The 26,537-nt window shown below is 43.4% G+C and overlaps 1 protein-coding gene across 3 annotated transcripts in view; it reads right to left on the bottom strand.

Moving 5' to 3' along the window:
* BTBD11 (BTB domain containing 11) overlaps positions 1–26,537 on the bottom strand; it is a 305,437-nt gene that overhangs the window by 117,389 nt on the left and 161,511 nt on the right. For all 3 annotated transcript variants that reach the window (XM_036865462.1, XM_036865461.1, XM_036865463.1), the window contains exon 2: positions 2,198–2,347. In XM_036865462.1, the coding sequence (XP_036721357.1) occupies positions 2,198–2,347 (150 nt within the window). The remainder of the gene's footprint in view (positions 1–2,197; positions 2,348–26,537) is intronic.

Below are 26,537 nucleotides of genomic sequence, written 5' to 3'. Positions count from 1 at the left end.
GGTAAAAATATATTGATAACTGTATTTTAATATAATTAGCTTCCTTTATAAACTTATACACTTTATTTTTTGCATTTAAAAATATTATTCTGGGGGCTTCCCTGGTGGCGCAGTGGTTGAGAATCTGCCTGCTAATGCAGGGGACACGGGTTCGAACCCTGGTCTGGGAAGATCCCACATGCCGTGGAGCAACTAGGCCCGTGAGCCACAACTACTGAGCCTGCGCGTCTGGAGCCTGTGCTCCGCAACAAGAGAGGCCACGATAGTGAGAGGCCCGCGCACCGCGATGAAGAGCGGCCCCCGCTTGCCACAACTAGAGAAAGCCCTCGCACAGAAACAAAGACCCAACACAGCCAAAAATAAATTAATTAATTAATAAATTAAAAAAAAATTATTCTGAGGCAGGGTCCATAAGCTTCATCAGATTGCCAAAGGGGTCCATGGCAAAAGTTTAAGAACAATCATACAACTGACCAGTGGCTGGAAGATCCTGTAATCGGAGGCATCTTATGACTTCAGGGGTTTGATGGGAATGCAAGCACAATTTCCAAGTTCAGGGGCCAGGGAAGTAACTCTAGTGACCATAAGGACACCCCATGGCTTGAATCGGCTACTGCTTCCCTTTTCAGAGGTGCATGTCGTATACTCAAGGGTGGATGCTTGTCCCGGGTGTACAGGGAATTTTGGGGAAGAGGCACAAGTTGCTTTATGGGTCCTGAATTCTTTTATAGTTCAGAATTTTCTAGAATATCACACCAACTCATAATTTAACATACTCTAGCATTTCTGAGATCAATGCTCCAGTTCCATCCAGAACTAACACACGGCTATGTCATTTGACAATCAACTGGATCATAAGTAAATAGTTTTATTTTCCTCTGGTTGGCCAGACTCAGAAAGCACAGTCCCAAATTAGGGGATATACAAGCACAGCAATCATTGCTCAAACTTGGGACACCCCAGCCTTCTTCTCTCCACCTTTCTGCCCCTTTCTCTCTCTCTCTCTCTCTCTCTCTCCCTCTCCCCATGTCTCGCTGTCTCTCTCTCTCTGTCTCTGTCTCTCTCTCTTTTCTTCTTCATATTTCCTGAGGGCCTACTATGTGTCAAGCAGCATTCTTGGTGTTGAGGTTACAACAACAAACAAAACAAATATGTGTACTCTCCATGAAAAAATATTCTAGTAGCGGGAAACAGACAATTAAAAAAAATTAATGAGTAAACTATAGAGTGTGACTAGGGGAAGGAGGGAGGGGAATGATTGCTAATGGTTATCAGGTTTCTTGTTGGGGTGATGAAAATGTTCTAAAATTGACTGTGGTTATGTTTGTATAGCTTGGTAAATATACTAAAAGCCACTGAATGATGATATACTTTAAGTAGGTGAACTGGATATGAATTCTACCTCAGTGGAGCTGTTATTGAAAAACAAACAAAAAAAAATAGAGTATGTCATAGGGTAACAGCTGGGAAGAAAGGTAAAGCAGTGAAGAGGGATTAGGGTCCTCAGGGTGCTATAATTTAAAATAGGGTGGTTAGGGAAAGCTTCATTAAGGGGTAACATTTGGGTGAGACTTGAAGATAACGAGGGAGCAAGCTATGTGGATATCTGGAGGATGAGGGTGGTTCAGGAAGAAGGAACAGTACGTTCAAAGGCCCTAAGGTATGCCTGCTATGTCCAAGGAACAACAGGGGCCAGTGTGGCTGAGTTAAGTGGGCCTTGGGAGAGAGTGGAAGATGTCTGAGGAACACAGGTGGACGTAATTCTGAGGACTTTGGCCTTTCCTATGGATCAGATGCGGAGCCAGTGGAGGATTCTGAATAGAGGAGAGATGTGATCCCACTGTAGAAATTAATAGCATTTGCAGGATTTACTGTGTGCCAGGCACCATGTTGAACCCCTTTATGGGCATTAGCTTGCTAAATCGCCGCAACTATTGAGTATTATCATTTTCTCTATTTTATAGAAAAGGAAATTGAGGCTCAGAAAAGGGTAGGAACTTGACATCAGAGGCCGAGCCAGGAACTTTACCAGTCTGCCTGATTCCAGAGCTGCTGTCTTCGCCACGGCCATCAGCACAGGTGTGTGTACACAGCAGGTGCTCAATAAAAGGAATCCCCTGGCTGGTTACAAAGCACTGCCCTAAGGGCAGCCGGTCGCTTGGGAACAGAGAGGGTGAGAGAACCAGCGTCCACTTACTCAGTTCCGCGATGCTGCCCACGCGGGTGGCCAACAAGGATTGCTCGATGGTCCTCAGCTCGGACTGGCTGAACATGGGCAGCTCTCCCGGTTTGCTGGTCCGCTGTGGGTCTCGGTGAAGGTTCAGGCTGTCTGGCAGGCAGAGTACCCCTGTGGTTGGTGGGGAGAGAGAGTGAAAGGAAAATAGATTGTTATTGTTCAGTTAACCAAAGGAGGGGTGCAAAACCTTGCACAGCCTCAAACCGCACCAGGGCTGGTACCACAAAGCCAACATGGGAACCAAGGCTCTGAATCCTCTTAGAAACGATGTCTAGCTCTTTTAAAAGGTCTTTTGCTGATTTTAACAAACACGGTGGCATTCGTCTGTATGCACACATTTCCAAAGGACACAAAAGAAAATCATTTCCTCAGACCTGGCAGGGATTCCTTCCACGCAGAGAATCCAGCGGTCACTGTCCCACTCTCTGCCCCAGAGGCAGCTGCTGCCCCGAGTGCCCTGGAGGAAGTCTCTGCTGGGATTCTTCTGAGAGCTTGCTTTACTTGCCCAGCAAATTTAACTCTGGGTGGCTGGGCTGTTATCTGTTAGACAAGGCCCTGGCTTTCTCCGTAGAGCTATATGTCAGGAGGTGAAAAGTCCCCATGGACATTTGTAACTTGTATGGTGAATACCCATGGGAAATCCCTGGAATCCAATGATTTTCATCCCGTCCTTTCCATTCCACGAACATTTAGCAAGAACCTGAGAACTTACTTTGGTTGATTATTCAGAAATAATCACTGTTCCCATATCCTCCCCAGCCTCCATAGGCAGAGTGTGCTTTCTTGCTCATTGACTTTGGGCTTGACGAACTTTGGCCAAAGGTATAGTAAGAGACATGATAGAACCAAAGGCCTGAAAAGTACCTGTGTGGCTGAACTTGTTCTTTCGTGTTTTTGCCATTGTTATGAGAAAAGCACACCCTGGTTAGCCTGCTGGTCTAAGAAAGGTGAGAGAGCCAATCTAGTAACAATCTGCAGCTTAGAGCCGCCCCACAGAAGCAAATGGTAATTTAATATGTCACTGGGGTTATTTGCTACTCAGCATTATTGTGGTGATAACTAACAGATACACCTACCAAGTGTCAATCACTGAGGAGACAATGAACAAGGCAGGCATTGTGCTAAGTTAGGGGCTGAGGATACGGTGATGGACAGAATACACATACTCCCTGTTCTCAATGGGCTCACAGTCTAAGTGAAGGAGATGGACTGTTACACACATAACCACAAAGCCAAATGACACATGCTCTATGGTAGGAGAAGATGAGGAATAAAGGGATATCTTAGCAGGGACCTGAGCAAAAGTAGTTATCAATAAGTAGGAAGCACTTACTGAGTGCCTACAGTATTCCCAATCCTGCTAGGAGATGGAAAAGAAGCAGAAGACGTATTCAAGTACAAACTCACTGGAGAAACAAGACCGCCAATGACAAAACAACTGGGGTACAATAAAGCAGTATCAATATACAGGTGCTGAATTATTTAAGCCAATTGTCAGGGTGAGGGGACAGACGGAACACAAAGGTCAAAATTCAAGTCCACAAAGCAGGGCTGATCTCCCTGTGCTATGCGGCTGCTTCCCACTAGCTATCTATTTTACGTTTGGTAGTGCTATGTGACCACCTAGAGGGGTGGGATAGGGAGGGTGGGAGGGAGGGAGACGCAAGAGGGAAGAGATATGGGGATATATATATATGTATAACTGATTCACTTTGTAATAAAGCAGAAACTAACACACCATTGTAAAGCAATTATACTCCAATAAAGATGTTTAAAAAAAAAAATTCAAGTCCACTTCTCACCCTGCTCGAAACACAAAAGCTCAGCAAACAAAGTCTCCTCTGGGGCGGAGTGAGAGAGTAGCACTGACATGTATACACTACCAAATGTAAAATAGATAGCTAGTGGGAAGCAGCTGCATAACACAGGGAGCTCAGCTCGGTGCTTTGTGTCCACCTAAAGGGGTGGGATAGGGAGGGTGGGAGGGAGACGTAAGAGGGAGGGGATATGGGGATATATGTGTATTTATAGCTGATTCACTTTGTTATACAGCAGAAACTAACACACCATTGGAAAGCAATTATACTCCAATAAAGATGGTAAAAAAACAAACAAACCAAGGGCTTCTCCTTTGAAGATGGGCAGGCATGAGGTGGCACCCATCACACACCTCCTCTGGCCCCTGCTGCCTAATTAGTGGCTCCAGCCACACTGAACCAGTCACTTGTTCTGAATGTTTCACCTTCACACCTAACAGGCTGACACAGTGGAGAAGGCAACCATAGTAGATTTTTTTTAATGAATAATGAATAAATGGATGAAAAATGCAAATGACCATTAGATTTTAATGTTCCTATAATCAGGAAGCTGGTCAAGTTACTGAGATTGTTCTCTAACCATTGTTTTTCAAAAATTTTAGACTCAATAAGAATGTATTTTACTAATTAAACTTAAAAGCTTTTGCACAGCAAAGGAAACCATACACAAGACAAAAATGGGAGAAAATGCAAATGTTTTCTCCCCTCAGAATGGGAGAAAACATTTGCAAACGAAGCAACTGACAAAGGATTAATCTCTAAAATATACAAACAGCTCATGCTGCTCAATATCAAAAAAACAAACAGCCCAATCCAAAAATGGGCAGAAGACCTAAATAGACATTTCTCCAAAGAAGACATATAGATGGTCAACAAGGATATGAAAAGATGCTCAATATCACTAATTATTAGAGAAATGCAAATTAAAACTACAATGAGATATCACCTCACCCTGGTCAGAAAGGCCATCATCACAAAATCTACAAACAATAAATGCTGGAGTGGGTGTGTAGAAAAGGGAACCCTCTTGCACTGTTGGTGGGAATGTAAATTGGTACAGCCACTATGGAGAACAGTATGGAGGTTCCTTAAAAATCTAAAAATAGAATTACCATATGACACAGCAATCTGACTACTGGGCATATACCCTGAGAAAACCGTAATTCAAAAACACATGCACCCCAATGTTCATTGCAGCACTATTTACAATAGCCAGGACATGGAAACAACCTAAATGTCCATCAACAGAGGAATGGATAAAGAAGATGTGGTACACATATACAATGGAATATTACTCAGTCATAAAAAGGAACGAAATTGGGTCATTTGTAGAGACGTAGATGGACCTAGAGACTGTCATACAAAGTGAAGTAAGTCAGAAAGAGAAAAATAAATATCGTATATTAACGTATATATGTGGAATCTGAAAAAATTGGTATAGACAATCTTATTTACAAAGCAGAAATAGAGACACAGACGTAGAGAACAAATGTATGGATACCAAGGGGGAAAGGGGTGGTGGTGGGATGAATTGGGAGATTGGGATTGATATAGTATATACACTATTGATACAGTATATACACTTCTGACCCTATGCATAAAATAGATAACTAATCAGAACCTACTGTATAGCACAGGGAACTCTACTCAGTGCTCTGTGGTGACCTAAATGGGAAGGAAATCCAAAAAAGAGGGGATATATGTATACATACAGTGGATTCACTTTGCTGTGCAGTAGAAACTAACACAACACTGCAAAGCAACTATACTCCAATAAAAATTTTTAAAAACTACAAAAAAAAGAATGTATTTTACATCATGACCCAGTACACACACACATCCACCATCGCCACCACCACTACTACACACACTTTTCATGTTTTCCGTGAAAAAAGTTCATGAAAAATAACACTGATCCTTACTATGTATGAGGCACTCTCAATTTTTATTCTTTTCACTCTTCACTTCTTTTCTATCTTATCAATAAAAAATGCTGTCTGCAGCACCAAAAGTGATTTCATGGTCCACTAGTGGGTCATGACTGGCAGTTTGAAAAACACTGTGGGCTGGGTCAGTTCACAAGTTGGCATTAATTGGACAATACAGATTGACGATTTACTGGACACTACTTAGCGCTGGGCCAGGCTCCACACGGGACGCAGAGATGGCTGAGAGGCGATCTCTGCACTTCAGGAACCCTCAGCTTTTCAGGAAAGACAAGACCTTCACAGAAATGCCCACCATCCAAGGCTGGCCTCCTGCCTGTCCTTTTCTCTTAGCAGCTGAGTCATCACCCCCAATCACCCCAGGCAGGGACGCCCTGAGTCATCTTTGTTTCCTCCTGCTTGCTCACCTGCCCAGACATCTGGTCAGAGGCCAAGGCAAGTAGCCGTTGCCACGGCAATGAATGTTGGGGCAATCCCTCATCTGAGGCCTCTGACGTTCCTGACTCTTAATTCAGAGATTTACTACCCTTAACAGTGCTCACGGCAAATGACACCAGATGACCGTGACCCAGTGTGACAAGTGACCCAACGTTCAGGGGATGAGGGCCTCCGCTGGGGGACGGGGCGGTGATCAGGGGCTTCACAGCAAAGGAGACCTGCGAGTGAGCCCTGAATGTCAGGGAGGATGAAGTACAAATGGCCCTGACATGTGCTCACAGGATTGCTTTCTCGGTAATTGTATTATGTGCAGCAAGTTCTTATCCCAGGCCTGTATCTGAAACATTGCTTCACATGTTGGTTGAGGCACAAGCAAACGGGACTTGGAGTCTGGAACCCAGAGCTTCAGTCCTGGCTCTGCCACTTCCCACCCATGTTTAACCTTGGGCAGGTCACAGAGCCTCTCTGGACCTCAGTCTCCTCTTCTGTGAAATGGGAGTGATAGGAATGGCCTTGCCTCCCTCATGGTGCTGCTGCGGGTGGGGATGAAGTGAGACAATGTGTACTAAAGAACTTACTTTGCATGTGCTGAGCAATAGTATGTGCTTGACATATGTTAACTGAGATGAAAGTCAGTTACTGTGTATAAGCCCAGCTTTGGACTACTTTATGCTTCATCATAAGAATAAATAATTTCCCTCAGAATTATTCCTCCTTCTTTTAGAGGGTTATGAAATTTAAATGTGAAAATATAATTATTCCAAGAAGCTTTGAAAGCTAGAGTACTAGGATTTGGGGAATCTATAATTAACCTATTATGCAAAGGTTATATACCAGGGTTTTCCTTTTTTTTCTTTTCTTTTGTTTTGAGGACTTTATATGGGGTACACACATAAACTAGAGTCATTTATTTTTTTGTATAAAAATCAACTAGGTCATTAAGAAGGTCCCAGTATCATACTTTAGTGTTAGCTGCAGGCCTCCGTTTTGGACCACTAATCAATTTCCATTACTGGAGCCAAGGACAGCCACAGCCTGGTGATTAAGACTCAAGTTTAAAAACAGGGGGAACCTAAGGTTCAAATATGACTTTGGACCTAAAGGAAATAATTCCCCTGGAGAGCAGGTGATCACAGGGGAGGGTCCACTATGTTGAAGGGGTCATGGCCTTACTGAAATCTATTACTTTGGGGTGGGTTGTACATTGTCTAAGGGAAAATCCATTCACATTTTCAAAGGGGTTGGCCAGTGCTAAAGGAGGATGAACCAATGCCTTTGAATGTCCACATTTCCAGCCATAACCAACCTGGGACTGACTGGCTGTAGGTGGGACAGAGGGGCCAGGCATGACCATGGGCTCTTGACAGAGCCAGGCTCCAATCCTGCCCCAGTCCCCTGGGCAACCTGGACAAAGCACTTCCCAGATCCGCAGTCAGCTTCTGTGTCTGCAAAGAGGGGTTAAAATATCTACTGCATCAGTTTATTGCAGTGATTAAACTAGATAAATATTTAAGGCCTCCAGCCTATAGTAAGCGTCTACTAAATGGCCTGTTCCCACAAATGTGCAGTTTTGTTTATTTAATGTCTGGATTCAAATAGTCTTGCAGATCATCTTTCCAAAACCTTGTGCGACTGGAGACAGACAACTTTTTGGTTAGGGCATTTAGAACAGAAAATATGAAAACCGCTCCTCTGGGTGGGCCCCTGGACCAACCACATCTGGCATTCTGTCTCCGATGGGGCGATCAGGGCAATTCTGCCTCCCTGAATGCCCACCTTCCTATACGATTGGATGGCTCCTTGGCAAATATAACCACGCCATCCTTTTTCTCCTCTCAGCTTTTCTCTGTGTCTCCATGCTATCACTGGACTAGGATGCTATTTACCCACCGAGAGAAAACCAAATAAGACAGCCATCAGCACTCATCCATTCTCCCCTTGATGTTGATGGTGGTGATGGAGGAGGAGGAGGCTACGTAGGTCTTGGCACCCTGGACCCAGGCTGGGCTTCTGCCTTGCCTGTGTCTGGCTGTGAGAAGGGAACAGACTCTCCTACGTCCTGCTTGCCAAGCTAGGCTTTGTTTTCTGCTAAGTTATCCCCAGAATTTAAAGTGGAGCGTCCTGGCACCAGTCCCAGCTTTAAGAAATGGGAAGGAAGCAGCTGGGATGCAGCAGACCAGCCCTCGAACTGGCACCAGACAGACCTGGCTGGGTTCAGATTCCCGCCTTGCCGTCTCCCAGCTGTGTGGCCTGGGGCTTGCGACTTGGCTCTCTGAGCCTCTGTTTCTCCCTCTGTAACATGTTTGATACTATCTACCTCCTAGCATGGTTGGGAGGCTGTAAGGGGATAATCTGCATGGACAACCTGTCACAAAAAAGGGGGTCGATAAATGTTTGCTAATAATCCAAGTGAAGTTCTTTGAAGGTAAAGATTTAGAAATTCAATAACACGGTGCCAGAGTGTTTTCTTTTACTGTTCAGTTTATTAAGAAACAAGATAGGAAGTTATCAGATTTTTTTAAATGTTTGTACAAGCGGCTTGGAAATTCCTTTTTATTTTAAGAGACTTGGCAGTGGGAAACAAATTCAGGACTGGCTTGGCAACCACATTCATCTGTGAAAGGCATGCCGTACTCCAATTAGGATACATCCAGACCATGGTTCATTTCCGTGCCCCGCCCCATAATGAATTATGTTCAAAGGGAAAGTTCTTAGGAAGTCTGAAGCCAAACCATCAAAAGAAATAAGAGGTAGAAAACACAAAGATGGAGAATTTTCAGGAATGGGTTCAATAACATGCCCATCCGTGGAGGCTGACGTACACAGGTGGAATAAGCATGCCAACCTTAAAAGAATATGAAGATATCTATGGACCATTCATTCATTCAACCACCAATACTGAGCACCATGAAGACAGTAGGACACATTTCTGTTCTCAAAGGCTCCCGGTTGGCAGGGGAGACAGAGCCCCCACCAGCTGAACCACTATGGGAGAAACACAGAGCAGAGGCGTGCATGAAGTCCCCGTGGAGTGCAGTGGGTGAAACCAAGTTGGCCTGGGAGCTTCAGGGCAGCTTCCCAGGGGAGCTTAGGGGACCTGGGGAAGCAGATGCCTTACAGCAGAGTTGAAAGAGTGTGGGTTCCGGAGCCCGAATGAACGTTCAGGTTGAATTGCATCTGAGCTACTTCACAGCAATGGTGCCCAGGGATGCTATTTAGCCTCCCTGGACCTCCGTTTCCTTGTGAATAATACGGGAATGGTCATTGTACAATCCTTATAAGGCCACTGGAAGATCAAATGAGTTAATACACGTAAATCTTGGACCCTATAAATAGCTCAACAAATGTGATCATGATTATAAAGATGATGATGATTAGAGAAGGACATTCCAAGGAAAAGCAAAGGCCCAGAGGTATGTGCTTTGCATATAATAGTGGCTGGAACAGAGGGTACAAGAGGGTGCAGAAGTTGGGAGAAGGGGCTGGACCAGGAGGCAGGGGTCGACCATTGAGGGCATTGGGCCAAAAAAAGTTTGGACTTAAAAACTAAACCTTTACCTTCCAGCTACCCTGTTTCTCTCTCTTCCCTTTTCTCAGCTGAAATTCTAGAAAGAGTGGTCGACACACACGATGTCCATTTCTTCCTCTCCCTCATCTCTATACCTATTATCTCCATTTTTGACAGGTGCCCAGCAAGTTCATGTTCATCCTTCAAGGCCCAACTCAAATGCCACTTTTGAGATCTCAAGACTCAAAGAAGTTCCTGTTCTTAGGAAGCTCTCAGTCCAGAGAGGAAATCCTGAGACAGTAAGAAAACTGTATCCGGTGTGCATGCTGGGCACTGAGGCAGAGAGGCAGGGACAAGGTGGGGATGGGGGGGGGGCGGTCACGAAGGAGGAAGTAGTCCAAGGTGACCCCACACGCGGTCCTCCCCACATGAGCCAGATACAGCCAGCTTTCCCTCGCAGTCAGCTCAGGAGTGAAGGGGACTAATTAAAGTCTAGGTCAGGGAGTGTCAGCCTTTAGAGCAGGGCACAGAGGCAGCCATGATGTTATTAAGGCATTGTACATGGTGCGTGGCACACAGGGACACTGGGGCGATGGTGCGGCTCTAACACTGATGGCATAAATAAGAAAAGCTGCAGAAAAAACAAAGGGAAAATACTCTGTTCATTCATTCATTCATTCAGTGAGGATTAGCTGAGCGCCTACTAGGTGCTAGGTACGGTTCTAGGTACTGAGGATCCAGTAGCAAAATACTGGAAATCCTTGCCATCTTGGTATGTGTGTTCCAAATACATAATTAGAATATGTAGCCAGCTGGGTGGTAAGTGCCATGGAGAAAAACAGAGCAGGAAAGGAGGATGGGGAGTGCTGGGTGGGGTAGCGGGGTCACATGGAGAAGGGGACATTCAAAGAGAGACTTGAAGGAAGTGAGCCTGGGAGCAGGGCTGATATCCTGGGGGAAGAGCAGGGGGGATGTGAGGGCAAAGGTCTGAGGGGGTGGGTTTGGCTTGTTGGAGGAAGGAACGGAGAAAGTGAGGGGAAAGCAGTAGGTGATAAGGCCAGAGAAGTGATGAAGGCAGGCTGGGTGGAGTCTCGTAGGCGAATCTGGACTTCAGCTTTTACTCTGAGCAAGATGGGAGCCACTGGAGGGTTTGGAGTTGAGGAGGGATGTGACCTGACCTTTTCTGAGGGTCACTCCAGCTGGTGGGTTGAGAACAGACTGTAGGGAGTGGCCAGGGCAGAACCAGAGTAGTTATGGTGGAGATGCTAGAAAGTGAAGGAGGGGAGTTCCCTGGCGGTCCAGTGGTTGAGACTTCAGCCTTCCAACGCAGGGGGTGCAGGTTCAGTCCCTGGTCGGGGAGCTAAGATCCCACATGCCTTGCGGCCAAAAATACCAAAACATAAAACAGAAGCAATATTGTAACAAATTCAATAAAGACTTAAAAAATGGTCCACATCAAAAAAAAAATCTTAAAAAAAAAAAAAGGAGAAGTGAAGGAAAAGCTGATGGAGTTGCCAATTGGGTGTAAGGTGTAAGAAAAAGAGGCAAGAACAAGTCCAAGGTTTTTGACTTACATGATTGAAAGGAGGGGTTTACCATTTACTGAAATAGGGAACCTTGCAGGAGGGTCAAGTTTGGGGTAAAGATCAGGAGTTCAGCTCTGGTTATGTTTAACTTGAGACACCCACTGGACACCCACGTGGAGATGCTGTACAGGCTTTCCTGCTCTCTCTCCTGACCTCCCATGATGTAAAGCCTCGTCATGTAAGCCCCACTGTGGTTTGTGCTTTCCCCCCTCTCTTTCCTCTTCCCTGTCACTAGCAAGCACAGTTAAATATCCTTACAAGATTGTTGGTTACTTCCTGTGCCCTCCCTCCTCTCCCAGCGTTCTGTCTTTATTGCATTATCCTTGCAACTTTCCCCATAGAGTTCTGAGCTACATCCATCTCGCAGGGGCTTAAGAGGAGAGAGAAAGACTCAGTTTCCCAGTTTTCTAATCTCTGCAGTGAAGTGCACCTGGGGCTCTGCAGGGCTTGTGAGTTTCTGCTTCAGTCCCTGACTCCTCCTAAGAGGTATTTTCCACCTCCAGCTAGGTCTTGGGTAGCTGTGGAAATGTCAGAGGTTGATCAGATTTTGAAGATCATCTGGCTCCCAGGACCATGGACTGTGGCCATTTGGGAGTTCTCTGAAAAGCATCTGTCTCCCTTGTTTACCAGTGTTATATAGCAGTGACACTCGTGGGCATAGTTTCATGTGGTGGTGATAAAACTCAGCACCGGGTGCTACTGACAGGGAAGCTGTGTGTTAGAGTATTTTGAGTGAAAAACTAGTCTTTGACATTTCAATTAACACATGGCAACAGGCCAGAGTAAAAGAATGAGGAGGCAGCTTTTTGGACGATGGAGACTTTCTTGCTCTACATCAAGGTGGCCATGCATCTTCTTCTTGAATACTTATAATTTAAATGCATTAATCAGTTCATCCATTCAACTATTCATTTATCCATCCATCCGAACTTCCACTTTTATTTTTTTTATTTTTTTAACATCTTTATTAGAGTATAATTGCTTTACAATGGTGTGTTAGTTTCTGCTTTATAACAAAGTGAATCAGTTATACATATACATATATCCCTATATCTCTTCCCTCTTGCATCTCCCTCCCTCCCACCCTCCCTATCCCAACCCTCTAGGTGGTCACAAAGCACGGAGCTGATCTCCCGCTGCTATGCAGCTGCTTCCCACTAGCTATCTATTTTATGTTTGGTAGTGCATATATGTCCATGCCACTCTCTCACTTTGTCCCAGCTTACCCTTCCCCCTCCCCGTATCCTCAAGGCCATTCTCTAGTAGGTCTGCATCTTTATTCCCGTCTTGCCCCTAGGTTTTTCTGACCATTTTTTTTCTTTCTTTTTTTTTTTTTTTGATTCCATATATATGTCTTAGCATACGGTATTTGTTTTTCTCTTTCTGACTTATTTCACTCTATATGACAGTATCTAGGTCCATCCACCTCACTACAAATAATTCAGTTTCGTTCCTCTTTATGGCTGAGTAATATTCCATTCTATATATGTGCCACATCTTCTTGATCCATTCATCTGTCGATGGACACTTAGGTTGCTTCCATGTCCTGGCTATTGTAAATAGAGATGCAATGAACATTTTGGTACATGACTCTTTTTGAATTATGGTTTTCTCAGGGTATATGACCAGTAGTGGGATTGCTGGGTCATATGGTAGGTCTATTTTTAGTTTTTTAAGGAACCTCCATACTGTTCTCCATAGTGGCTCTATCAATTTACATTCCCACCAACAGTGCAAGAGGGTTCCCGTTTCTCCACACCCTCTCCAGCATTTTTTGTTTGTAGATTTTTTGATGATGGCCATTCTGACCGGTGTGAGATGATATCTCATTGTAGTTTTGATTTGCATTTCTCTAATGCTTAATGATGTTGAGCATTCTTTCATGTGTTTGTTGGCCATCTGTATATCTTCTTTGGAGAAATGTCTATTTAGGTCTTTTGCCCATTTTTTGATTGGGTTGTTTGTTTTTTTGATATTGAGCTGCATGAGTTGCTTGTATGTTTTGGAGATTAATCCTTTGTCAGTTGCTTCATTTGCAAATATTTTCTCCCATTCTGAGGGTTGTCTTTTCATCTTGTTTATGGTTTCCTTTGCTGTGCAAAAGCTTTTAAGTTTCATTAGGTCCCATTTGTTTATTTTTGTTTTTATTTCCATTTCTCTAAGAGGTGGGTCAAAAAGAATCTTGCTGTGATTTATGTCATACAGTGTTCTGCCTATGTTTTCCTCTAAGAGTTTGATGGTGTCTGGCCTTACATTTAGGTCTTTAATCCATTTTGAGTTTATTTTTGTGTATGGTGTTAGGGAGTGTTCTAATTTCATTCTTTTACATGGAGCTGTCCAGTTTTCCCAGCACCACTTATTGAAGAGGCTGTCTTTTCTCCACTGTATATTCTTGCCTCCTTTATCAAAGATAAAGTGACCATATGTGCATGGGTTTATCTCTGGGCTTTCTATCCTGTTCCATTGATCTATATTTCTGTTTTTGTGCCAGTACCATACTGTCTTGATTACTGTAGCTTTGTAGTATAGTCTGAAGTCAGGGAGTCTGATTCCTCCAGCTCCGTTTTTCTTTCTCAAGATTGCTTTGGCTATTCGGGGCCTTTTGTGTTTCCATACAAATTGTGAAGTTTTTTGTTCTAGTTCTGTGAAAAATGCCAGTGGTAGTTTGATAGGGATTGCATTGAATCTGTAGATTGCTTTGCATAGTAGAGTCATTTTCACAATATTGATTCTTCCAATCCAAGAACATGGTATATCTCTCCATCTATTTGTATCATCTTTAATTTCTTCCATCAGTGTCTTATAATTTTCTGCATACAGGTCTTTTGTCTCTTTAGGTAGGTTTATTCCTAGATATTTTATTCTTTTTGTTGCAATGGTAAATGGGAGTGTTTTCTTAATTTCACTTTCAGATTTTTCATCATTAGTGTATAGGAATGCAAGAGATTTCCGTGCATTAATGTTGTATCCTTCTACTTCACCAAATTCATTGATTAGCTCTAGTAGTTTTCTGGTAGCATCTTTAGGATTCTCTATGTATAGTATCATGTCATCTGCAAACAGTGACAGCTTTACTTCTTCTTTTCCGATTTGGATTCCTTTTATTTCTTTTTCTTCTCTGATTGCTGTGGCTAAAACTTCCAAAACTATGTTGAATAATAGTGCTGAGTGTGGGCAACCTTGTCTTGTTCCTGATCTTAGTGGAAGTGGTTTCAGTTTTTCACCATTGAGGACGATGTTGGCTGTGGGTTTGTCATATATGGCCTTTATTATATTGAGGAAAGTTCCCTCTATGCCTACTTTCTGGAGGGTTTTTATCATAAATGGGTGTTGAATTTTGTCGAAAGCTTTCTCTGCATCTATTGAGATGATCATATGGTTTTTCTCCTTCAATTTGTTAATATGGCGTATCACATTGATTGCTTTGCATATATTGAAGAATCCTTGCATTCTTGGGATAAACCCCAATTGATCATAGTGTATGATCCTTTTAATGTGCTGTTGGATTCTGTTTGCTAGTATTTTGTTGAGGAGTTTTGCATCTATGTTCATCAGAGATATTGGCCTGTAGTTTTCTTTCTTTGTGACATCTTTGTCTGGTTTTGGTATCAGAGTGATGGTGGTCTCGTAGAATGAGTTTGGGAATGTTCCTCCCTCTGCTATATTTTGGAAGAGTTTGAGAAGGACCAAACTTCTACTTTTAAATTGGATCATCCTTTAATTAATTAGAGGGTAATTAATTAATTTTTGAGCATCTGCTGTGTGCTACACATTGTGCTAAATAGTGGAGATACAGCAGAAGACAATACAGAGCATCTGCTCTCATGGAAGTTAACTTCCATTCATCTATCTAATTATCCCTCCACCTACCCTTCCTTCCATCCATCCATCCATTCCTCCATCCATCAATCCCATATAAGATGCCAGACTGGGACTATAATGAAAAGTAAGACACAGACCCTCTCCTTAAGAAATTCATAATCTAATGGGATAAGTACACATGCTCATGCTCACCGGTGCTGTAAGAGAAGCTCATACATGCTACGCTAATAGCACAGACAAAATTGGATATTCCACTTGAGTGGTGTGTCAGGAAAGGATTCATAGATGAACTCTTCTAGGATCAGTACTAAAAGATGAGCTGGCCCGCGCCCCGCGATGAAGAGTGGCCCCCGCTTGCCGCAACTAGAGAAAGCCCTCGCACAGAAACGAAGACCCAACACAGCCAAAAATAAATAATAAATAAATAAATTTATTAAAAAAAAATAAAAGATGAGCTGATGTTCACTAGGTGAATTGGGTAGGGGGTGGGGAAGAGAAGGGTATAGGAAAGGGCAAACCAGAGGGAGCAGCAAAAGCCAAGGCACAGAGGCAAGAAAACTCCTCGTGCATTGAAGGACTCTGATAAGTTCTTTTTATACGTTATTGGATTTGGTTTACTAACATTTTGTTCAGGATTTTTGCATCTATGTTCACAAGAGATATTCAACTGTAGTTTTCTTGTAATATTGTTGTCTGGTTTTGGTATTAGTGTAATACTAGATTCATAGAATGAGTTAGGAAGTATTCCCTCTGCTTTTATCTTCTGAAAGAGGTTGTAGAGAATTGGTATAATTTCTTCCTTAAATGTTTGGTAGCATTCACTATCTGGGCCTGATGCTTTCTGTTTTGGAAGGTTATTAACTGTTGATTCAATTTCTTTAATAGATATAGGCCTATTTAGATCGTCTATTTCTTCTTGTGTGAGTCTTGGTAGATTGGGTCTCTCAAGGAATTGGTACCTTTCACCTAAGTTATCAAATTTGTGAGCACAGAGTTGTCCATAGTATTTCTTTATTATTCTTTTAATGTCCATGGGATCTATAGTGATATCCCCTCTTTCATTTCTGATATTAGTAATTTCTCTTTTTTTCTTAGTTAGCCTGGCTAGAGGCTCATCAATTTTATCAATCTTTTCAAAGAACCAGCTTTTGGTTTCATCAATTTTCTCTATTCATTTCCTGTTTTTAATTGATTTCTGCTCTAATTCTTATCACTTCTTTTCATTTGCTTACTTTTGATTTAATTTGCTCTTCTCTTTCTAGTTTCCTAATGCAAAAACTTAGATTCTTGATTTTACATCTTTCTTCTTTATTAATACATGAATTTACTGCTATAAATTTCCCTCTAAGCACTGCTTTTTCTGCATCCCACAGATTTTTATGTTATGTTTTCACTTAGTTCAAAATATTTTTAAAACTTCTTTTGAGATTTTTTTTTCCTTTGACCCATGTGTTATTCAGAAGTGTGTTGTTTAACCTCCAAGTATTTGGGATTTTCCAGCTATCCTCTGTTATTGATTTCTAGTTTAATTTCACTGTGGTCTGAGAAACAGACATTGTATGATTTCTATTCTTTTAAAGTTGTTAAGGTGTGTTTCATGTCCCAGAATGTGGTCTATCTTGGTGAATGTTCCATGTGAACTTGAGAAGAATGTGTATTCTGTTGTTGTTGGATGAAGTAGTCTATAGATGTCCATTGTATCCAGTTGTTTGACGGTGCTGAGTTCGACTATGTCCTTAATGATTTTCTACCAGTTGGATCTGTCCATTTCTGATAGAGGGGTGTTAAAGTCTCCAACAGTTAGAGTGGATTTATCTGTTTCTCCATGCAGTTCTATCAGTTTTTGCCTTTTCTTTTTACAACGTATTTTGAGGCTATTTTTAGCTGTTTCTTTCCCAGATTAATTTAAATTCTGAATCATTAAGTATTTGAATATGGTTCAACTAGTGAAGGTGATCACACTAGAAAAAGAAGGAAGGAAATGATAGGCAGGAGGAGTGGTAAGGAGGTATATATCCATTTAAGAGACTTTCTGGATTAATTATTTGAATATACAGTATGTGCCCTGAAACAAATTTAGCTGTACCCTTCTCTGCTGCCAACTCTTCAATTCTACTGTGTCTCACTGAGACTTCCTTACTAAACACAAGTTGAATTAATGAATGAGTCCTGGGCAGAGTTCTTGATGGAAAAGAAAGATTAGTACATTTTAAAGAATGGTGTTAATGATACATTAGCACCCCACTGAGGATTTCTCCCTGATAGAGAAAGAAAAGGGGGCTGGAAAATGGATTTCACAGAAGCAGTCAGAACATTTTATGCCAAGGACAAATATTCACAGATTTGTCATCCCCGGGATTTCTAGAAACCATTTCCAGGTAATTGCGAGGGTACCTTCTACAGTGAAAGTCTGTGTATTTGGCAGGATTTCAACTGGAAATTTCTTTCCAATGGAACTTCTGCAGAGTAAGAGCATGAAGATCGTTTATATTCATAACAAAGTCCCCCAAGGCCTGTAAGATCCTGAATCATCCAAGAAAGATTAAATCATGTTCAACCAAGCTTTAGTGTTAAGTATATTTAACTGTATTCTAAGTCTTCAAAGACTGACTATCTTTAATTAAATAGCCTGGTGACTATAGACTTATCACTTACTTGATATGATATAGTGAGGAACTATTCACTAGGATCTTTAACAAGTTGAAATACCCTATGGCTGACCACACAGAATGACAGAGGTGTGTGTGTGTATGTGTGTGTGTGTCTACAGGCAGAGAGGAGATTAGGCCAACATTCTGAGAGCTGGCTAAATGCTGCTGTTAACATAGTGTAGATGTTAATGGCACATAAAAGCATAAATCTGCCATTTGCAGGCATGCATGTGTACAGTGAATATAAGTAACTAATAGGGCTTTCACAATCCGTTGAAAATACAAAGAATACTAAATTGGCTTTTAAAAACATTAGAATTCCATTAGGCCAAAAACTCAGCAGCTGATTACAGAGCAAAATCAACCTCAAGAGGAATCTAAATTCTCATTTGTCGCTGCTGCTAAAAGGTACTGCACTTTTGACAAGGCCGTGGGCCCCTGGGGAAGAAAGCTCATGGTCCTTGCTGGCGAAGAGGGGCCCTATCCAGCTGTGCATCTGGATAAGGATGCTTCCAGGGAGGTGCTTCCTCCTAGCACCTGTTCTGGGAGTTCTATCAAGAAATCTATGATGTAGCCCAGATACAACTCAATGTTTCTCAACCTTTTTTTATTATGGTTCCCTCTGCCCAAGAAGTCTTTTTGGACATTTTCTTCTGTCCCCCACCCACACCTCCACTATATTCACCATGTCTCTTATTTCTATATTCTGATGCTTTGACATCTGGGCCCTTGCTGACCCTGGAGGGTCCATCCTTCCCAGCGTTAGCCAGTTCCTAGAGATAGCAAACAACTTGCTAGTGAATGTGCTTTTCAAATGCAAAGCAACCAATCCAGAGCCCACACTCACAATCACCTCCTTAAACCGCTCTCACGCTCCAGACCACTATCCACCCACCCTAATCACCGCCCCCGGCCCCCCCGCCCCCGCCAGCAGGTACCAGAACAATTAGGGACACCCCTCAGCCCCTGAGCCCACTGAAACTAGCCAATCCTAAATCTGTTTACCCTGCCTCGCCAGTTCCTTTGCTTGAAGACCACAGTAAAGGGTCTTGCCCACGTTCCCCCCCTCTTCCTCTGCCTGCTGACCCACCCCGGTGCTTCCCTGTGTCCACCCATCCCCCCTCCCATCTGGGTGTGGCATGCCCCCTCCTCTTGGGAGCTAAGAGTAACAGACTATCTTTTCAATGGCAATTGTCTCCCGATCCATTGGCCTCCCTGTACCAGATTTTCTATTAATATACTATATTGTAAAACATCCCACCCCATGGAATTTTAATAGCATCGATACACTGTGTATCTGTTTATGTGCTGGGGCCCTTTGGAGGGTCACAAACCATTGTAATCCTAAGGGCTTTTTTGCCTCCCAAGAACGAATTTTCACTCCCTTGGCTCTATACTGTCCTCATTGAAATACCCATAGTGAACCAAACTGCACTGCATGTGAGGATAACTCAGAGAGTATTAAAAAGTACTGACACCCAGTCCCCACGCCAGACCAATGAAATCAGAATCCCTAGGGGGGCAGGGCCCAGGCACTGGTATTTTTTCAGTGTTCTCCCCAGTGACTCTCATGTGCATCCAGGTGGAGAACCTCTGAGTTAACCCAAATCACAGTTGCTCCCTCCATCCCCCTCACCAGGCCTGCCCTCACACACCACATTGACTTTTACAGATAAGAAGAACCACAGGAAAAAACCAAACGACTCAGGGCTCCATGGCACTTCCATACTTCTGACAGCTCTATCCTGCTGATGGCAGGAATGTATATTTATGTGTAGACATGTGCTGGACAATTGTGTGTGTGTGTTTTTTTACATTATACATTTTTCTTTTGTTTTTTCTCTTTCTCTAAATTGAAGTATAGTTGATTTACAACGTTGTATTAGTTTCAGGTGTACAGCAAAGTGATTCAGTTATACATACATATATATCTATTTTTTCAGATTCTTTTCCCTTATAGGTTATTACAAAATATTGACTATAGTTCCCTTTGCTGTACAGTAGGTCCTTGTTGGTTATCTATTTCATATATAACAGTGTGTATATGACAATTGTTTTAATCATCTGTAGTAAGTTGAATGATGGCCCTCAAGAGAGCAGTCTGAGTCCTAACCCCGGGACATCTTTTATTTGTTAAGAGGGTCTTGCCGATGTAATTCAGGATCTCAAGATGAGATCATCCTGGATTTAGGCTGGGCTCTGAATCCAATGACGTGTCCTTAATAAGATAAATGCAGAGGGCCACTCGAGACACAGAGACAGAGGGGAGAAGGCCATGTGAAGATGGAGACAGACTAAAGTAATGTGTCTACAAGCCAAGGAAGACCAAGGATGGCCAGCAGCCACCAGGAGCTGGGAGCAAGGCACAGCACAGATTCACCCTCAGAGCCTGCAGTAGGAACTCACCCGGCCAACACCTTGATTTCAGATTTCTGACCTCCAGAACTATGAGAGAATACATTTCTCTCACAGTTGTATTAAATCACCCCGTTTGCGGTAATTTGTTACGGCAGCCTTAGGACTAACTGATTTCTCTGTGATTTTAAATGTTTCGTACTGCCTAGAGCAAAGTCTTAAGCCCGTGGCCACCCTCTCCACTCGAACAACCTTCAATGGCTCCCCACTTCCTAGAGGATAAGATGGAAACTTCTTCACCAGGCATTTAGACACCCCTGCGACCTTTACCTAACCTAGCTGTCCAACTGAATTTCATATCACTCCCAAAGTGACAAAGGCACTCACTCTCCTCAGTACGACTCTCCACCTCCACGCGTGCCCCCATGGCTCCTCCCATCCGGAACGCCCTGCCCTCGGCTTTCGACAGGGAGCGCGTCCCCCTTTCCTCAACGCACAACGTAAACGCCACTTCCTTCAGCAGCTGCCCCAGATCTCCCCAAGTGGCTGGGACCCCCGCCTCTTCCCACAGCAGGGTGACGCATGGGACGTCCACATGCATTCAGTGCTGTGGCAGGAGAATCATGATATTGATGAGAAGCAGTAGTTCAGGTTTTATATGGCACTTGCTACGAGCCAGGCACGCTTTACGTGAATGAACTATTTTATTATTTATTTATTTATTTGGCCGCACCGCATGGCTTGTGGGATCTTAGTTCCCAACAAGGGACTGAACCCGGGCCCTCTGCAGTGAAAGTGCAGAGTCCTAACCACTGGACCGCCAGGGAGCTCCCTATTAACTACTAGTTTAATCCGTACAACATCCTTCTGCAGTTGGTATTATTATTCTTGTTCTTAGCTTACAGATGACAAAACTGAGCACCACACACACACACACACACACACAACTCTGTCTCTCTCTCTCTCTCCCCCCTCCCCCCTGTGTGTGTATGTATATATACATGTATACGTATATATAAACACACACATTCACAGTTGTCCATCCTTCTGTTTATTGTGTGTGTGTGTGTGTGTCATCGGGTGCCTTCTTGTACAAAGATTTGTGCCACAGAGAAAAATGACACACCTTCTGCTTGGGAGGAGTTTCCTGACAGATGTGAATACCCATTTTGAAAATCTGTGTTCTGTTCTGTTACTTAGAACCGTGAGTCAGGAAACCACAGACCTTGAAAGCTGGGAAGCCTCAGACACCACTAAATCCAGCTCTCCCAGGTCAGCACAAACGTTTTTTGAGTGCCTACTGTGTGCTGGGCCCTGGGCATGAGATAGTGAAGCCATAGTTGCTCATTACCAGAGCTTACCGCTAAACTCTTTATTTTAGAGTTGAGAAAACACAGGTTTATCCAGAGAGGTTAAGTAACTCTCCTGAGGTCACACTAACTTGGTTTAATCCCATTTATGGATAATGAAAACCCACTTTCAGTTCCAGAGATGAATTACCAATTAAAAAATATTTTTAAATTGAAATACAGTTGATTTACAATGTTGTGTTAGTTTCAGGTGTACAGCAAAGTGATTCAGTTTTCTTTCTATATGTATATATATATCCTATATATGTGTGTATATATATACATATTCATATACATATTCATATACATATTCATATACATATATATATTCTTTTTCAGATTCTTTTCCACTATCGTTATTACAAGATATTGAATATAGTTCCCTGTGCTACACAGTAGGACCTTATTCATCTATTTTATATATAGTAGTATGTATCTGTTAATCTCAAACTCCTAATTTAACCCTACCCCCTTTCCCCTTTGGTAAACATAAGTTTGTTTTCTATGTTTGTGAGTCTCTGTTTTGTAAATAAGTTCATTTGTATCATTTTTTTAGATTCCGCATATAAGTGGTATCATATGATATTTGTCTTTCTCTCTCTGACTTACTTCACTTAGTATGATAATCTCTAGGTCCATCCATGTTGCTGCAAATGGCATTATTTCATTCTTTTTTATGGGTGAGAAATATTCCAGATGAATTACCAGTTTTGAAAGAATTAGCATATAATTCTATAGTCATAATACCATGCGGTAGGCAACATCATGGTCCCCAAAGATGTCCACTTCCTAATCCCTTGAACCTGTGAATAAGTTAAGTTACATAGCAAGGGTGGAAGGAATTAAGGTAGCAGATAGAATTAAGGTTGCTAATCAAGTGATTTTAAGATTAGGAGACTATTCTGGATTATCTGGGTGGGTCCAGTGTAATCACAAGGGTCCTTCAAATGGAGAAGAAGGAGGCAGAAGAGTCAGTGTCAGAGAGATGCAGTGTGAGAAAGACTGGACCAGCTACAGCTGGTCTTGAAGATGGAAGGAGGCCAAGAGCCAAGGAATGTGGGCAACCCTAGAAGCTGGAAAAGGCAAGGAAAGGAACACAGCCCAGCTGACATCTTAGTTTTGGCTCAGTGAGACTCATTTTGGACTCTGACCTCCCAAACTGTAAGAGAAGAAATTTATGCTGTTTTAGGTCACTCAGCTTGTAGTAATTTGTTACAGCAGACATAGGAGACCAAAGCTCCCTATAATTAGACTGAGCCTTACAAAACTCCTCAGGGTGCTGGGCACCTGACAGAACCATTCTGAAATGAACATCATCTTTCTAGAAGTCCAGACATCTAATTTCACTTTAAAACTTAGTACTATCTATTTTCAGTCTGAATACCTTCTCTGCCTTTGTCTTTTTCTCCTCTGGGTAAATTCCAGCATTTAATGCAGAAATAGAGATGACCAAAGAATGCCATTTTTCGTAACTTTCTTCCTCTGTTCTTCCAGACACTTCTCTCTCTGCTTTTAGATCACTGCCTCTGGCATTTATTTTCAGAGATGCTCTTGGCGTTTATCCCCTGCAGCCCATTGAAGAAGTGACCGTGAGGGCTAGTGCTGCTCTCCCCATGGCCCCCAGCCTCCTTTCATTTTTTAGTTTCTGTTTGGAGACTGTCTTCTGCTTTGGGGATGTGCTTATGATTCAAGGTCCTCCTAATGGGGAGGGAAGGTAGAGGGGCTTACAGAGCGGGGCCAGGCTCTGTGTTCTGGCAGGAGAAGCGGGAATCACTCCTGCCCACTAGGGTCAGAGAGTTGAGGTGGGACCGAGCCCCTTCCAGGAGAAGGAAGGATGCATCCACCACTTCAAGGGAGGGAGATGGTGGCAAATGGCTCCTCTGGGGACTCAGAGAATAAGAGCATTGATTTTTCTGACACTGAAAAGCTGTCCCTCCTGGGAATGTGCGTGATTGTGAGAAATGCCTCGTCATCCAGCATTCAATAAAATATTCACTGAAAACCTTCTTAGTGCCAGGTTTTGTGCAGGGGGTATAGATGATGAAGATGCTGGTGATGGTAATGATGCCGATGATGGTGATGCGGATGCCGACGGTGATGATGGTGACGACTGCAGCTAACACCCACTATGTGCCAGGCACTAGGTACTTTTCTAAGTGCTTTTCATACACTCACATATTTTATATCTTCAGGTGGTGGGCATGAAATATTTGCTGAATTAATGAATAGAGAATGACTTGGTCCCTACCACCTCACAGAATGAAGGGGAGATGGGAGAGGGGAAATAGAAATAGAAACAGTAATTGTGATAGAAAAAGACAGAGTAGTGGTTAAGCACATGGGCTCCAGAGCCAGACTGCCTGGGTTTAAATCTAGCTCTGTTTTCTATTAACTCTCCAGCCAAATTAATGAACCTCTCTGTGCCTCAGTTTCCTCATTTGTAAAGTGGGGATGATCAGAATAGCATTTACCTCATAGGGTTGTTTTGTATGTATCCATAGCTGAACGGTATCTGGCACACAGCAGATGCTCAGTAACTGGTTTCCTGTTATTACAAGATGCTCAGCAGCATTTATCTAAGCCACTCGAAGGCAGATTTGGTTGCTTCAGGTTCCTAATTTGGCTTCTCTCCTAAACCAGTTCTCAGAATCTAATTAGGAGTCTTTGTTGCCTCTATTCTTGCTGCCATTCTGGACAATAAAATCCCCACACCTGATTTCCTATTTTGCATCTTTATCTCTCCCCAGCCAAGGAAGACTTCAGCAGACAGATGACATCCGAGCTGAGTCTTTAGGAATGTGTCATTTTTTTTTTAACATCTTTATTGGAGTATAATTGCTTTACAATGGTGTGTTAGTTTCTGCTTTATAACAAAGTGAATCAGTTATACATATGCATATGTTCCCATATCTCCTTCCTCTTGCATCTCCCTCCCTCCCACCCTCCCTATCCCACCCCTCTAGGTGGTCACAAAGCACCGAGCTGATCTCCCTGTGCTATGCGGCTGCTTCCCACTAGCTATCTATTTTACATTTGGTAGTGTATATATGTCCATGCCACTCTCTCACTTTGTCACAGCTTACCCTCCCCCTCCCCATATCCTCAAGTCCATTCTCTAGTAGGTCTGTGTCTTTATTCCCATCTTGCCCCTAGGTTCTTCATGACCATTTTTTTTTTTTTTTTTTTTTAGATTCCATATATATGTGTTAGCATACTGTATTTGTTTTTCTCTTTCTGACTTACTTCACTCACTAGGTCCATCCACCTCACTACAAATAACTCAATTTCGTTTCTTTTTATGGCTGAGTAATAGGAATATGTAATTTTAAAAAGAGAGGGAGTTAATAAAAAAGGAAGAAGGAGCTGGTCTGGCTAGAGGGGGAGGGAGAGTAGAGGAGAGAGGTGATTCCTGGGGAAATGCCAGGCAGCAGGCAGTGCCTGGGGATAAGGCAGGAGCCCAGGGGGCAGGAGGCAGAACTATAGGATGAAAACCCTTGACCAGCACATTAACATTTTACAGGTTCAGTGGGAGCCATTAAAATTTCCAAAGCTTTATAAACCCATAATTGTTATGCATATCCTGGAGGGTGGCATTAGTACCACCATTATCTTAGTGGTGGCATCAGTACCACTACAAAAGGTAGTTGTAGGAATAATGGCATTAATAGTCACAGCAGGAATCACAGTAGTAGGAGTAATAGCAGCAGCATTGTGGAAACTCAGACATCATCATCATCATCATCATCACCATCCTTCTTACAGTTACTTTCATTTAGTACTTACTATGTGCCATTCTAAATACTTTTGAGTCTTATCACACTTAATCCTCACAGTAACCATATGAGGTAGTTACTATTATCATCCCCATTTTACAGATGAGAAAACAGAGGCAGGATAGAGTTATGTGACTTGGGCAAAGCTGCAATTGGAACCCAGAGACCCAGGACCTGGATGCTTGTAAAAGACTATATTAGGCCCAGTGAGGAGCTGCCCTGGCTGACCCTGTGGGAAATGGACATCGGAACTGATACCTTAAGAGGCCCTGGTACCTTCAGCAGTACCAGGTGAAGATAGGAAGGGCTTCCCCAAAGTTCAGGGAGCACTCAGGGAGGGGAGCCTCTTAGATGTGATTGTGGGGTCCTGGCTGAGCCTTGGAGGTGGTAATTGACGGGGGCAGCCAGTCCCAGCCTCTCTGATGCCCCTCTGGCCTCCATGAGAGATGGAGTCCTGGGATAGCTGTGCCCCGCTCTCGTCATACGCAGGCCAGGGCTAGGATGAGCACGTATGGGTAGCCAGGAAGCCCCCCCTCTGCAGGCCTCCCACCAGCTGGGGCTGGCCTGCCTGGCCATCTCCCCGAGGTTGAGGCGTCGGGCTGGGTCTCTGAGCCCCTCTGCTGCTTGCCTCGAGTCCGGTCTACCTGCAGAACACGTGGACAGAGGACCGTTCACGCCACAGCACGGCTGAGCCAGTGTAAGTGGGCCTGGCTCTGCCCCGCACCCCGCCCAGGCTGGACGCTGGCCAAGTGGTCCAGCAGGAGGCAATGGCTAAGGCAAAATGTAATTACCACAACTGCAATTTGGCTCTGCGCCCTGTAAAACATGTCACATCCCCCTCCTACTCCCGCTTCCCAGTTACCAAGGGAGAGGGGGTGGGGCTCCCGTGGACAGCTGGAGGTGCAGACAGCCTCCATCCGGAAATGCCTGGGAGGGGGCCCTCGGGCAGCTGGGGGTTCTGGCTACGCGCTGCCTTACCCCGGGTCCTGAAAAGCGACAGTCAGCCTGCACCCTGTCTCTGCATTCCCCTGGCTCTTCAGTGACAGTTCCCCTGTG

This window comes from Balaenoptera musculus, chromosome 10 (genome assembly GCF_009873245.2).
Source record: "Balaenoptera musculus isolate JJ_BM4_2016_0621 chromosome 10, mBalMus1.pri.v3, whole genome shotgun sequence".
Lineage (NCBI taxonomy): Eukaryota > Metazoa > Chordata > Mammalia > Artiodactyla > Balaenopteridae > Balaenoptera > Balaenoptera musculus.
This window is presented reverse-complemented; position numbering and strand designations above follow the sequence as displayed.